Consider the following 14,239-nt stretch of genomic DNA (forward strand, 5'->3'; position numbering starts at 1 on the left):
TCAGCCCTCTGCTCCTCAGCCCTCTACTCCTCAGCCCTCTGCTCCTCAGCCCTCTGCTCCTCAGCCCTCTGCTCAGGCCATGTGTAGTGTGCCAGCAAGAGACAGATAGCGAGGGAGAGGGGGAAGGAGCACTGAAAGTGTTACACTAACCCCCTTAGTCCTGGAACAAGATCAGGGGATCTTATAACCCTCTTCCTTCTCTCCAGTTTTCTTTCCATTATCTGCTTGGCTAGCTGCCGGAGACCTCCCTAAGGGGTTCCAGGCTACAGGTTTAGACAGGGAGAGGCCCCAGACTGCCACCCAATCCTATTTAACTTTCCCAGGCCAGCCAGCCACTCGCCAGCTACTACATTACATTTATCCTGAGTGGGGACTAGAGCAGGAGCTGAGCTACTTAGCTAGCTGGATAAATGGCATCTCTGTAGTGACACTGGTGGAATGTTGGCTGTCGACTAACCAACCCAGTGACTCTCGTACATACAATGTCTTTCTAGTCCTAGAGTAGACCGACAGATATAGTCCTGGGTTGTGTTCAGTAGGGCACAATGTACCCAACCGTGTTGATTTTTTTTTTGCATTGTTATTGGACATAAGTAGGTAGCTACCTCCCAGTAAAGAAAATAATCCTTACTGAACATGACCCTCGTCTAACCCCTAACCTTTGACCCCTCTCTCTCTACCCAACAGAGACCAGAGTGTTTGCGGCTCTACACGCCTCCCTTCATCCTGGCGCCCACCAAGGACAAGCAGACGGAGCTGGGGGAGACGTTCGGAGAGGCCTCTCAGAAGTACAACGTGCTGTTTGTGGGCTACTGCCTGTCCCACGACCAGCGCTGGCTCCTGGCCACCTGCACCGACCTGTACGGAGAGCTGCTGGAGACCTGCATCATCAGCATCGACGTGCCCAACAGGTGGGACTATCTGGCAGCACACACCATCATCATCCTCACCACTACTACCACCATCTAGAGTCAGCAAACCTCAAGCAGAGCATTACAAATTGCAGTCTTTTGCAAAACAATGTTTGTTGTGGGTTGTTTAAATTTTTCCAAAATGCCAGGTAATGATGAGAACAATGTGTAGCTTTGAAGTGTAGTGATTATTTCAAGATCAACAATCTACAACTTTCCTTCAACCTGACAACTCGTTGGTGATTTGTAGTAATAAGTGTAGTGTTAAATGTTTAGCAGTGTTTTCAGTGTGTGACAGTATGTCTGTGTGTTTTGTTCTGACAGAGCACGGAGGAAAAAAGGCTCTGCCCGGAGGTCAGGCCTGCAGAAGCTGTGGGATTGGTGCTTGGGGCTGGTGCAGATGACATCTGTGCCATGGAGGGTGGTGATAGGTCGCCTGGGCAGAATGGGACACGGCGAGTTGAGAGGTGAGGAGGACAACAGTCAACCAGCAGCTTAGGATCTAGCCCTCTATAATCTCATTGGGGTACTTTGCTGTTTTACACTCATCTTGTCTTACTCATTCTCCTCTATATAACATTATTTTTAGTCAAAGAATATTGGTGTCTTCAGAGGTACTTTGCTATTTTACATTTCTCTTGTCTTACTCGTTGACTCATTCTTCTCTTTCTTTTCTCTCTTCCTCCTTTCCAGACTGGAGTATTCTGTTGAGCAGGAGGAACCTGCAGTCTCTGAGTCGCCGTCTCAAGGAGATGTGTCGTATGTGTGGCATCTCTGCCTCCGACACTCCCAGCATCCTTAGCGCCTGTCTGGTCGCCATGGAGCCGCAGTGCTCCTTTGTCATCATGCCAGGTACTATGTCCTTCTGCCTGCCCGTGTGTGTGTGTGTGAGAGAGTGTGCTTGCATCTGATGGTTGGAGGTAGCCTATTATAATGCATGTCGCTCCTTGTCGTTATCAGATTGAAAGCTTTGAGGACACTGCTTCTCTCAGTCATAAACCACTAGTTCTCAGACTCCATTGATTTCTGTGTGATGTGATTGAGCGCTAGATCAATGGGTTTATTTTGGAGAGTGACTGGCATGGACCATTGATACTGTCAGTGTATAATATGGGTCTACTGCTGTATATGAGGAGGGGCTGGACGGGTCCCTCCAGACCGGTGTTTTTGGTTAAAGGAGATTGCTGTCTCCTCTGCCAGGACTTTGCTTTGACCCAGACATTGTGGGTTGTACTCAACAGATAATCAGATCATTATTATAATCTGTGAATAGAGTGCTGGACCAATTAATAATGGGCAGTTGAAAGATGGATGTTGCTGTTATTGGCACCACTTACATTTTTGCTGCATCAATTAAATGGTGTTACTAATTAATTCACAGATTAATGGATGATAGCTATAGCAGATGTCAACAGTTTAAATTTTTGTGTATACTGTATGCGTTCAATGTAGATTCAATGAAGATGAACGTACTGTATTATTGACCTGTCTCCCCCCCTCTCTCTCTCCAGACTCTGTGTCTACAGGCTCAGTGTTTGGCCGTAGCACCACTCTGAACATGCAGACGTCCCAGCTGAGTACTCCCCAGGACACGTCCTGCACACACATCCTGGTGTTCCCCACCTCAGCCTTCGTCCAGGTGGCCAGCTCCAACTACACTACTGACACCAACATAGACATTGCCTTTAACCCCATCCCCGGTGAGTCACACTGCTTTTCCCTCTGGCCTCACCTCTCAACTCTCACCTTTGACCTCAACTCATCCGTTTTATTGGAAGGCTTCCACTGCAACTTGTGTTGTCTTATCTCTCTTGAAAATAATTGATTGAGTCCATTGGGAATAGTTTTTTGCGCTATATAAATTCTCACCTCCGTCTTGTTTTTCTTTGCTTCATATGGGTCTCTATCTCTCTCCATTTTGCCTCAGAGTATATTGAAAATGGAAAGCTTACATGCTGACCATACTACTCGCGTCGCGTGCGCGAGCGTTGCAAAATAAATATACACATACGTTATTCAATCATTACATCCACACTGGTCGCGAGCATCTGCGTAGCCAGGCGCTAAAATAGATCTTGGTTCTATTTGTGACACTTGACGCGCTGCAAGTCCCGCCTCTCCCATTTAGGAGCATATACCCACGCGGGTGATTGAAAGATGAACACTCCAGTCCAGTTGGTTGGCAACCACCTTAAAGTTGGTTGCCAACCGCCATATAAAGTCCAAAGAAGAAGAACAAGCCTGAAGGAGGAGAGATTACTAGAAACGAACTTGGTTTACCCTTTTATCTGTGGATTAATTGTCGGAGTAGAGGACATTGTGCATTTCAGGTAAAATAACAACCCAATGTTTATATCCCATGACAAATTAGCTAGCAACAGCAAGCTAGCTAGCTAAATTGACAAATGTTTAATGCTTTTTAACCTGTCCCCAAATTAATATAGTTGGTTCAGAGTTCGTTTTGATATTTCAACCTGCATGTCTTGATCGTGTCTGGTGTGGATGGACAAAAATCAACATGCGCCCGATGGCGCACGCACGCATGCGAGAGTTCTGGTCAGCATGTTATTCTAAGTCTCTGGCCTCTTCTCCTCCCTTCTTCTGTCCAGATGGGTCGGACGCCATTGGGATCTTTGACCTGCTGGATCAGGAGAACGACCTGGTGGACCCTGACATCATCAACATCCTGCCCGCCTCGCCCACCACCTCGCCCGTACACTCCCCCGGCGGCCACTACCACCAGGGGGGAGACGGCAGCAAGGTAGGCCCACCACAACTGTGTAGACTGTATGAGAGAGACTCTAGTAGTAGTACAGAATTTATAGAAGCAAAAAAAGACCCTAAATTTAAGATTAACACAAAGTAATTTATACTGAACAAAAATATAAACGCAACATTTAAAGTGTTGGTCCCATGTTTCATGAGCTGAAACAAAAGATCCCAGAAATTTTCCATATGCACAAAAAGCTTATTTCTCAAAAATGTTGTGCACAAATTTGTTTACATCCCTGTTAGTTAGCATTTCTCCTTTGCCAAGATAATCCATCCACCTGACAGGTGTGGTATTTCAAGAAGCTGATTAAACAGCATGATCATTACACAGGTGCACCTTGTGCTGGGGACAATAAAAGGCCACTCTAAAATGTGCAGTTTTGTCACACAACACAATGCCACAGATGTCTCATGTTTTGAGGGAGCGTGCAATTGGCATGCTGACTGCAGGAATGTCCACCAGAGCTGTTGCCAGAGAATTTAATGTTAATTTCTCTACCATAAGCTGCCTCCAACGTCGTTTTAGAGAATTTGGCAGTACGTCCAACTGGCCTCACAACCGCAGACCACGTGTAACCACGCTAGCCCAGGACCTCCACATCCGGCTTCTTCACTTGCGGGATCGTCTGAGACCAGCAACCCGGACAGCTGATGAAACTGTGGGTTTGCACAAACTGTCAGAAACCGTCTCAGGGAAGCTAATCTGCGTGCTCGTCGTCCTCACCAGCGTCTTGACCTGACTGCAGTTCGGCATCGTAGCCGACTTCAGTGGGAAATGCTCATCTTCGATGGCCACTGGCACGCTGGAGAAGTGTGCTCTTCACGGATGAATCCTGGTTTCAACTGTACTGGCCGTCGTGTGGGCGAGCAGTTTGCTGATGTCAACATTGTGAACAGAGTGCCCCATGGTGGCGGTGGGGTTATGGTATGGGCAGGCATAAGCTACGGACAACAAACACAATTGCATTTTATCTATGGCAATTTGAATGCACAGAGATACCGTGACGAGATCCTGAGGCCCATTGTCATGCCATTCATCCGCCACCATCACCTCATGTTTCAGCATGAAAATGCACTACCCCATATGGCAAGGATCTGTACACAATTCCTGGACAACATTTCACAGGCCACAATCAACAGCCTGATCAACTCTATGCGAAGGAGATGTGTCGCACTGCATGAGGCAAATGGAGATCACACCAGATACTGACTGGTTTTCTGATCCACGCCCCTATTTTTTTTTACATGCCCCTACTTTATTTTTTAAAAAGGTATCTGTGACCAACAGATGCATATCTGTACTCCGAGTCATGTGAAATCCATAGATTAGGGCCTAATGAATTTATTTCAATTGACTGATTTCATTATATGAACTGTAAAATCTTTGAAATTGTTGCATGTTGCGTTTATATTTTTGTTCAGTGTAGTAAAGTCGATTTGGCTTGGGATAAATGGCTGGATTGATAATGCTAGTGTTACTTAGTCTTGAGGAGTTGATCTGTATTGTATGAAAAAGCAAAAGCCTTGTACAGTGTATATCAGGGCTATTCAACTATATTATTTTGGGAGCCAGATGTAAAAAAGGTTAATTGCAGTGGGGCCGGACTTTTTCCACATGCGATTATTCTGTATAAAACTGCAACGCACAGCCACCAATAAATAACTTTTCCTAAAATGAAATGTTGCTAAAAGTAATTAGGAAAGAAGTGGAGGCCGCTCAACCGTCTAGGTGCAACCAAAAAATGTGATCATAATTGTAAAGGAAAAGGCTCAACGCTCGCTCATAATTGTTTTTATTTCATTTAATCAACTATTAAACACTTCTTTAAAATAATTAGGTCATTTTAAAATAATCTAAAAACTAAGCATCTCAATAAATAACACAAAGATAGACATGGCCAAAAGTATGTGGACACCTGCTCGTCAAACATCTCATTCCAAAATCATGGGCATTAATATGGAGTTCGTCCCCCCTTTGCTGCTATAACAGCCTCCACTCTTTTGGGAAGGCTTTCCACTAGATGTTGGAACATTGCTGCTGGAACTTGCTTCCATTCAGCCACAAGAGCATTAGTGAGGTTGGGCACTGATGTTGGGTGATTAGGCCTGGCTCGCAGTCGGCGTTCCAATTCATCCCAAAGGTGTTTGATGGGGTTGAGGTCAGGGCTCTGTGCAGGCCAGTCAAGTTCTTCCACACCGATCTCAACAAACCATTTCTGTATGGACTTCGCTTTATGTACGGGGCAATTGCCATGCTGAGACAGGAAAGGGCCTTCCCCAAACTGTTGGAAGCACAGAATCATCTAGAATGTAATTGTATGCTGTCGCGTTAAAATTTCCCTTCACTGAAACTAAGGGGCCTAGCCCAAACCATGAAACAGCCCCAGACCATTATTCCTCCTCCACCAAACTTTACAGTTGGCACTCTGCAGTCGGGCAGGTTGCGTTCTCCTGGCATCCTCCAAACCCAGATTCGTCCATCGGACTGCCAGATGATGAAGCGTGATTCATCACTGCAGAGAATGCATTTCCACTGCTCCAGAGTTCAATGGCGGCGAGCTTTAAACCACTCCAGCCTACACTTGGCATTGCGCATGGTGATCTTAGGCTTGTGTGCGGATGCTTGGCCATGGAAACCCATTTCATTAAGCTCCCGATGAACAGTTATTGTGCTGACGTTGCTTCCAGAGGCAGTTTGGAACTTGGCAGTGAGTGTTGCAACCTAGGACAGACGCGCTTCAGCACTTGGCGGTCCCGTTCTGTGAGCTTGTGTGGCCTACCACTTCGCGGCTGAGCCGTTGTTGCTCCTAGACGTTTCCACTTCACAATTACAGCACTTACATTTGACCGGGGTAGCTCTAGCAGGGCAGAAATTTGACGAACGGACTTGTTGGAGAGGTGGCATCCTATGACGGTGCCACGTTGAAAGTCACTGAGCTCTTCAGTACGGGCCAATCTACTGCCAATGTTTGTCTATGGAGATTGCATGGCTGTGTGCTCGGTTATATACACCTGTCAGCAACGGGTGTGGCTGAAATAACCGAATCCACTCATTTGAATACGTGTCCTCATACTTTTGGCCATGTAGTGTATGTCATATCAGGTAATGCCAAATTCCAGTCTGAAGGAACTATGCTTTGAATTCATTCCCCTCAGTCATTAGGTGCGTTTTTTGTCACACTCCCTTCTAAGGGGTCCTTGTGACTATCAGAGAGGGAAACAGAAGGCACGTATGTGTTCCTTAGAGTCGTAGCTTTCAAGAATGGAGTCATAATATTTTGTAGCTTAAACGGTTCAAACGCTAGAGCCAAATTCATATGAAGAAACAGTTATCAACATGCCATATAGGCGCTAAAAAACACTAAAAACCAATAGAAACCACACTAGACAACCACCAAAGTTCTTGTCATTTTGGCACTGAACATCGGATTTGGGCAGTTTTTTTCTCCTCCAGATATTTGATTAATGTTCTGAATTCATCAAAGGATCAGTATAAATTAATAAACGTTACGGATCTGGCCCGCGGGCAGCCAGTTGAATAGCCCTGGTGTACATTATACCAAGCCAGAGACTAACTCCTCCTCCCTTCCAGGGCCAGATTACGGATCGGATGGAATCCCATGATGAAGCTCCTAATATCCTGCAGCAGCCCCTGGCCCTGGGCTACTTTGTGTCCACAGCCAAAGCCGGCCCACTGCCTGACTGGTTCTGGTCAGCCTGCCCTCAAGCTCAGAACCAGTGTCCTCTTTTCCTCAAGGTATACCTGTCAGACAACCTCCGCCAGCCCTCACTCCTGGATTATAATATGTATTCTGATTTTATGCTAGCTAGCTTGAAGTACTTTTTAATGGTCTTTTTTTTTAAGGATTGTTTTTTACTGACAGGAGTTGACAGACTGAAGCTTGCGGTTGGAATATCAAACACTCAGAGTTAATTGAAACATCATTTTCTTTTAACCTATAATAATATTCACTTGCTCTGGATGTCAGTGATTGACTGATGTTTGCTCTGGTATTACTGTGTGAATGGCTTAACTAGGCCTGTCACTGACTCCCTTTGTGTCTTGTATTTTCTTTGCTCAGGCCTCTTTGCACCTCCATGTGTCTTCAGTGCAATCAGATGAACTGCTGCACAGCAAACACTCCCACCCCCTTGACTCCAATCAGACCTCAGACGTACTCAGGTAAACACACACCCACTCTGCAGTCAAACAGTGAATCTCATCCACAGCTCAGCCATTGAAGATATTAAAAAAATGTTCTAGCCTATCTGTGTATCTAAAGTGCTTATAAAAGAGAGAGTGAAGTATTCCACTTGATCTCAAGGTTTGTGCTCTCTTTGAGAGGTGTTCATTGTGAATAACACATGCTGTATCCAATTTGTAAGTCGCTCTGGATAAGAGCGTCTGCTAAATGACTTAAATGTAAATGCATCTCTCCTCCTCCCTCTCTCCTCCTCCGCCTCCCTCTCTTATCTCTCCTCCCCCCCTTCAGATTTGTGCTGGAGCAGTACAACGCCCTCTCTTGGCTGACATGTGACCCCGCGACGCAGGACCGGCGCTCCTGTCTGCCCATCCACTTTGTGGTGCTCAACCAGATGTACAACTTCATCATGAACATGTTGTAACAAATAGCCTGAGGGGGAAGAGAGGGGAAGAGGAGAAGAGGAAATTCCAACCTGACAGGCTGATGCTGGACTGCAGTGTTGGACTTCACTATGTGTTGTGTGGATCTGGATCTGAATAGGAGATCAGAGAGGGCTTCTGGATGGAAGGAAGGCCTCAGCCATAGCAACGGAAACGGGTCATAGAAATGGCTCAGTCTGCTCCTGCCACTGTGACACACACAAGAAGAAGAAGTAAGAGAATGAGGAAGAAAAATAGGAAGATTTCTGGAACGGGTGATGCTAATAACAGGAACAAGAGAAAAAGAGAGAAATCCCAGTTGGCATTGTAACACTGTGGCAAAATCGTAGTCAGACAGTCCTTTTGGAAAACGTCTGTAAAGTATTGGAAGAAAAGGGACATTTCAGTGAACTAAAAACTTGAGCGTGGATCCTTGGTTTTAAGACCCGAAATATTCCCTTTTTTCCTTTGGATAAAATGTTATCCAAATGAAATGCCTGCATCTATCTTATTTATTGTAAGTTTTTAAATGTATAATTTGTCTTATTTCATAACATCTTTTATATATATAAAAAATAGAGAAGGTTTATATCGCTTTCCTGCTTTAAAGCAACTTGTCTAAGATATATGTAATCATCTTAATGAAAAAACTAACAAAAAACCCAGAAAAATGAAATAAAGTCGCAGTAGGTTGCTTTTAGAGTATTATTTTTTGTATTGGGGACAATATATTTGTATTGTCACGATGTACAGAAGAAGTAGATTGGAGAATTATGTCCATGCCTTTGTGCGTGCAGGATTTACAGCTAAGCTGTAGCAACAGAGGACTTGTACAGCAATGAAGTTTACTGTTCAAATAAAGAGGTACATTGTCGTATATAGTATTTTATACCACACATTTAGACACAAAAACCAAACAGCAATATATATAGATAATTATATATGAATGCCGTGCCAGCGATGGGTGGGGCGGCTTCTGTTTTAGGAATAAAGTGTGTCAACTAAATTTTACATGTGCTTGTGTGTTGTGGTTCTTGCTTATTGGGCGAGTGATTGTGATGTGCAACTATTTGACAAGGACACCAATAGTGGAGTGGAATAAAACTATTGGCTTCTCTTGGATGTAGCTGACCTCACGTTTGACCTGTCTGGTGACAGATGTTGATGGAGAAAGAAAACATAATAGAGCAAGAAAAGTTCCTATCCTGTCCTTTCAGATTTAGCACATCCTCTATACCTCTTCTTATCCATACAAATCCCAATTTGCTCTTGAGGTTTGGCTTTTTGGCACCATTTCTGAGTGGTTACGGATGCATTTAAACCAACTACATTTTACTTCTGTGTGAAAGTAAATGTGTGGTGTAAATGAACTTTAACTTTGGCCAAATTAATGGATGCTCATTGGATATGCAGTGTTTGTTTGTGCAGAGGAAGATCATATCTTGTATCTTCACCTGTTCAGAATAAAACTGTACTTTCAGTCAAATCCTATGTAATTTCTCTGTTCTTGCATTCTTCAGATTTGACACCGCATGGTGTATTCATACATTAGCTTGCAAGAAATGTTTTATCAAGATGTACGCCTATGGTCTGCTTTTGTGTGTAAATATACTATTCAGATATATATATATATTTTTTTTTGTGCCACATAACTTTTTAGTTTTTTTCATGGTCCAAATCGAGAGTGTTTGGTTGACAAATAGTGCCTCCCACAATGCATCTGATGGCTGCATGCCGTTGGTGAGAAGCAACTGCAGCGACTTCATCAAAAAACTTCATGACCTTTGATGACATGATTTTTCTAAGGTCCAAGCGGTCGACATGTACTGTTGCCACGTTCAAAACATCTGGGAAGTGGGAACTCAGAAATCTCCGACTTCAGTGCGTTCAAACTGGGAACTCCGGAAAAAAAACGACTTTCGGCTGGGAAAAATCGATTTGAACGGTCATCCAACTCGGGAACTCGGCCCTCTTTCTAGAGCTCCGACTTTCGGACCTGAAGATCAGTGACGTCATGATTTGACCTTGTATTTTTCTGAGTTCCCAGTTGTTTTGAACATAGCATGAGAATCCCAAACCACCCCCTTGCCCCTCCCAAATACTGATGTGCAGTTCGCGAACGATTCATTCTTTTTGAATGACTCTTTCAATTAACCTCTTAAATGTAATGGCAAAATGTAGATTTCCTCCTAAATAGACATACCCAAATGTAACTGCTATTCATGTGTAATTACATGATTCTGACATGCAAAAACGTGGTATATTTGGAAAGAAGACATCTGGGAGATTGAGGAAATGATCAGAAGATAGATAGGAGTTACATAGTTCAGAATACATAAGATCAAGCACACAAAAATAACCATTTTATATTTATTTTGAAAGTTATCTTTCATTGACAAGCTATAAGTGAATTATTGATGACTAGAGCTGGAAGCACATCAGATGGCTTCCACAACTCAGTGGACATTCGATGTTGCCATTAAGTCATACATCATCAGATAACATTGGCAATATGCTAGATTTGTTCCTACCAATTTAAGGATTAATTTGAACCCCCCCAGCTATAGTTAATCGAAGCTTACCTTATAAGATGTTTGCTGAAAACGTTGTGTAAAATAAACATTTTGACTCTCGGGGCTGGTGATCAATAACGGTAGGACACAGGCAGACAAATAATATATCCTCATGATCTGTGGAGTCCCGGCTTTCGGTGTGTGTCAACGTATTCCGTGTTTATTTCGTTTATGCTTCACAACGCTAACCGGAATGTAGGTAGCAGCCATCTTGAAATGAGGTAATCGGCTCGGCCTGCCTTTATAACTTCGTATGCCCATATATGGTAGTAGCTCATACCAAAGATTTGAAGAAACCGATCAATAGCCAAGATACACAGCTTTCCGCAGACACCCTGCTTTTGCAGATGGGGGCTATTGTTCTCAAACCAGACTGAATTGAATAAAATAAATCAAATAGGGTCCCCAAATACGGGGACTTTACTTTTAACTGTCTCGAGAGTCATGATTCGTTTTTCTGAGTGATTCGTTCGTTTGACCTGCTGGCCGCAATGAATTCCAGACCCGGCGCCAGAACCGGACCTCCTATGTGAGCACCCGCTAAATGGGTGTAATAGTAAAGACCATAGGCAGCTCATGAGTTTCAAGTTTGGGGAAGCTTACAATTTGTCCTACCATTTCTACTGATCTGCCTGGCAGTTATGAATATTTATATACGCACATTTTCGTGGAACAGTTACATTTAAATAATAACGTCTTCGTTTCTCAAAATCATTGTCATATGGTTAATCATAAAAATCAGAAGTAAAGTTATAAAAATCTAAAAGTTAAAATTCAACTATGGCGAGAGCACCAGCCTCTGCCATATGGACACATTGATACACTGTGATCCATTGCGGCTAAATAAATTAGAGCATAGAACTCAAGAGATAGCCTATATAGGCCAATGCAGCAGTAGGCCTATAACTTCCATCATCAACTAAATAAAATACATAGGCCTAAAGCCGACAAATAAAAACAGTAGAATATATCCTATCCTTTCCTACATATTCATGCATTCTGGAGACGCACCATATCTTCGCCACATTTTAAACTATACTCAAGACACATTATCTTCACACATATTTTAGACGCTTTTCACTGACAGACGCAACTCAATCAGCAAGACATATTGCCATGCCCACTACCCAAATTGAAACAATCCACAGCAATAAAAAATAAAAAAGAATAGCTAATGATCCTCTTTGGTTAAGTCATGCTCCCTGGTGAAGTATTTTGAACAACTTTTATTCAAACAATGGGAGTCTTTGTCCCAAAGGCAGGAAGGCAGGCGACACACTTAAGTCTGCATATTATTCCCATAGAAACTCGTTGGGTTTATACTGGACAGATTTTGGCGAGTGAGCCCTCTCGCTTCGCCTCTTCCTCTCTGCTGAAACTATATCACCGGAGAAACCATCCGGCGAGCGAAACAGCGCCCCTCAATATGTAGCCCATGTATCAGATGCTGTCTGGACAGAAATAGTATGACATGCCATACTCTTTTGGTCCAGACAGCATCAGATACATTGTCTACATACTGAGACACAGAGGCGCTGTTTCGCTCGCTCCGATGCTTTAACTGAGATTGATGTGTCTTTCTGTCTCCAGTCAGCATGTCAGTCAAATAAATGATCACTATTTCAATATTTTATTTGGATGGGCAATGAGGTATGGTAGGGCGGGCCAGACCCCCTAACACGCTGATTAGACCGGGCATTCGCGCCATCGCACGCATGTTGATTTTGTCCATCCACACCAGACGCGATCAGGACACGCAGGTTGAAATATCTGAACCAACTATATTAATTTGGGGACAGGTCGAAACGCATAAAACATTCATGGCAATTTAGCTTGCTAGCTTGTTGTTGCAAGCTAATTTATTCTGGGATATAAACATTGGGTTGTTATTTTACCTGAAATGCATAAGGTCCTCTACTCCGACAATGAATCCACAGATAAAAGGGTAAACCTAGTTAGTTTCTAGTAATCTCTCCTCCTTCGGTCTTCTTCTTTGCACTATATATGGCGTTTGGCAACCAACTTTAAGGTGCATTACCACCAACAACTGGACTGGAGTGTGGACCTCAGTTCATCTTTCTATCACCCACGTGGGTATATTCTCCTAAAAAGCAATGAGGAGATGGGAGAGGAAAATACATGTTTAAAACTGATAAATGATTGAATGATGCAAGAATTAATGCAATCAATTGATTATTGGACTATTTGCATTGACCCCCTTTTTTGTGCTGCTGCTATTCGCTGTTTATTATCTATGCATAGTCCCTTACCCCTACCTACATGTACCTACAGTGGGGAAAAAACGTATTTAGTCAGCCACCAATTGTGCAAGTTCTCCCACTTAAAAAGATGAGAGAGGCCTGTAATTTTCATCATAGGTACACGTCAACTATGACAGACAAATTGAGAAAAGAAATTCCAGAAAATCACATTGTAGGATTTTTAATGAATTTATTTGCAGATTATGGTGGAAAATAAGTATTTGGTCACCTACAAACAAGCAAGATTTCAGGCTCTCACAGACCTGTAACTTCTTCTTTAAAAGGCTCCTCTGTCCTCCACTCATTACCTGTATTAATGGCACCTGTTTGAACTTGTTATCAGTATAAAAGACACCTGTCCACAACCTCAAACAGTCACACTCCAAACTCCACTATGGCCAAGACCAAAGAGCTGTCAAAGGACACCAGAAACAAAATTGTAGACCTGCACCAGGCTGGGAAGACTGAATCTGCAATAGGTAAGCAGCTTGGTTTGAAGAAATCAACTGTGGGAGCAATTATTAGGAAATGGAAGACATACAAGACCACTGATAATCTCCCTCGATCTGGGGCTCCACGCAAGATCTCACCCCGTGGGGTCAAAATGATCACAAGAACGGTGAGCAAAAATCCCAGAACCACACGGGGGGACCTAGTGAATGACCTGCAGAGAGCTGGGACCAAAGTAACAAAGCCTACCATCAGTAACACACTACGCCGCCAGGGACTCAAATCTTGCAGTGCAAGACGTGTCCCCCTGCTTAAGCCAGTACATGTCCAGGCCCGTCTGAAGTTTGCTAGAGTGCATTTGGATGATCCAGAAGAGGATTGGGAGAATGGCATATGGTCAGATGAAACCAAAATAGAACTTTTTGGTCAAAACTCAACTCGTCGTGTTTGGAGGACAAAGAATGCTGAGTTGCATCCAAAAAACACCATACCTACTGTGAAGCATGGGGGTGGAAACATCATGCTTTGGGGCTGTTTTTCTGCAAAGGGACCAGGACGACTGATCCGTGTAAAGGAAAGAATGAATGGGGCCATGTATCGTGAGATTTTGAGTGAAAACCTCCTTCCATCAGCAAGGGCATTGAAGAT

The 14,239-nt window shown here is 43.6% G+C and overlaps 1 protein-coding gene and 1 pseudogene across 2 annotated transcripts in view; both read left to right on the top strand.

Moving 5' to 3' along the window:
- LOC121579767 (mediator of RNA polymerase II transcription subunit 13-like) overlaps positions 1-9,318 on the top strand; it is a 144,990-nt gene extending 135,672 nt beyond the window's left edge. For both annotated transcript variants that reach the window (XM_045224291.1, XM_045224292.1), the window contains exons 23-30: positions 688-911; positions 1,236-1,378; positions 1,605-1,763; positions 2,423-2,611; positions 3,521-3,672; positions 7,276-7,440; positions 7,766-7,866; positions 8,177-9,318. In XM_045224291.1, the coding sequence (XP_045080226.1) occupies positions 688-911; positions 1,236-1,378; positions 1,605-1,763; positions 2,423-2,611; positions 3,521-3,672; positions 7,276-7,440; positions 7,766-7,866; positions 8,177-8,309 (1,266 nt within the window). In that variant the 3' untranslated portion in view covers positions 8,310-9,318. The remainder of the gene's footprint in view (positions 1-687; positions 912-1,235; positions 1,379-1,604; positions 1,764-2,422; positions 2,612-3,520; positions 3,673-7,275; positions 7,441-7,765; positions 7,867-8,176) is intronic.
- A 720-nt stretch (positions 9,319-10,038) lies between these two features.
- The window catches only part of LOC123492246, a 57,969-nt pseudogene continuing 53,768 nt past the window's right edge, over positions 10,039-14,239 (top strand).

Source organism: Coregonus clupeaformis, chromosome 13 (assembly GCF_020615455.1).
Source record: "Coregonus clupeaformis isolate EN_2021a chromosome 13, ASM2061545v1, whole genome shotgun sequence".
Taxonomy (NCBI): Eukaryota; Metazoa; Chordata; class Actinopteri; order Salmoniformes; family Salmonidae; genus Coregonus; species Coregonus clupeaformis.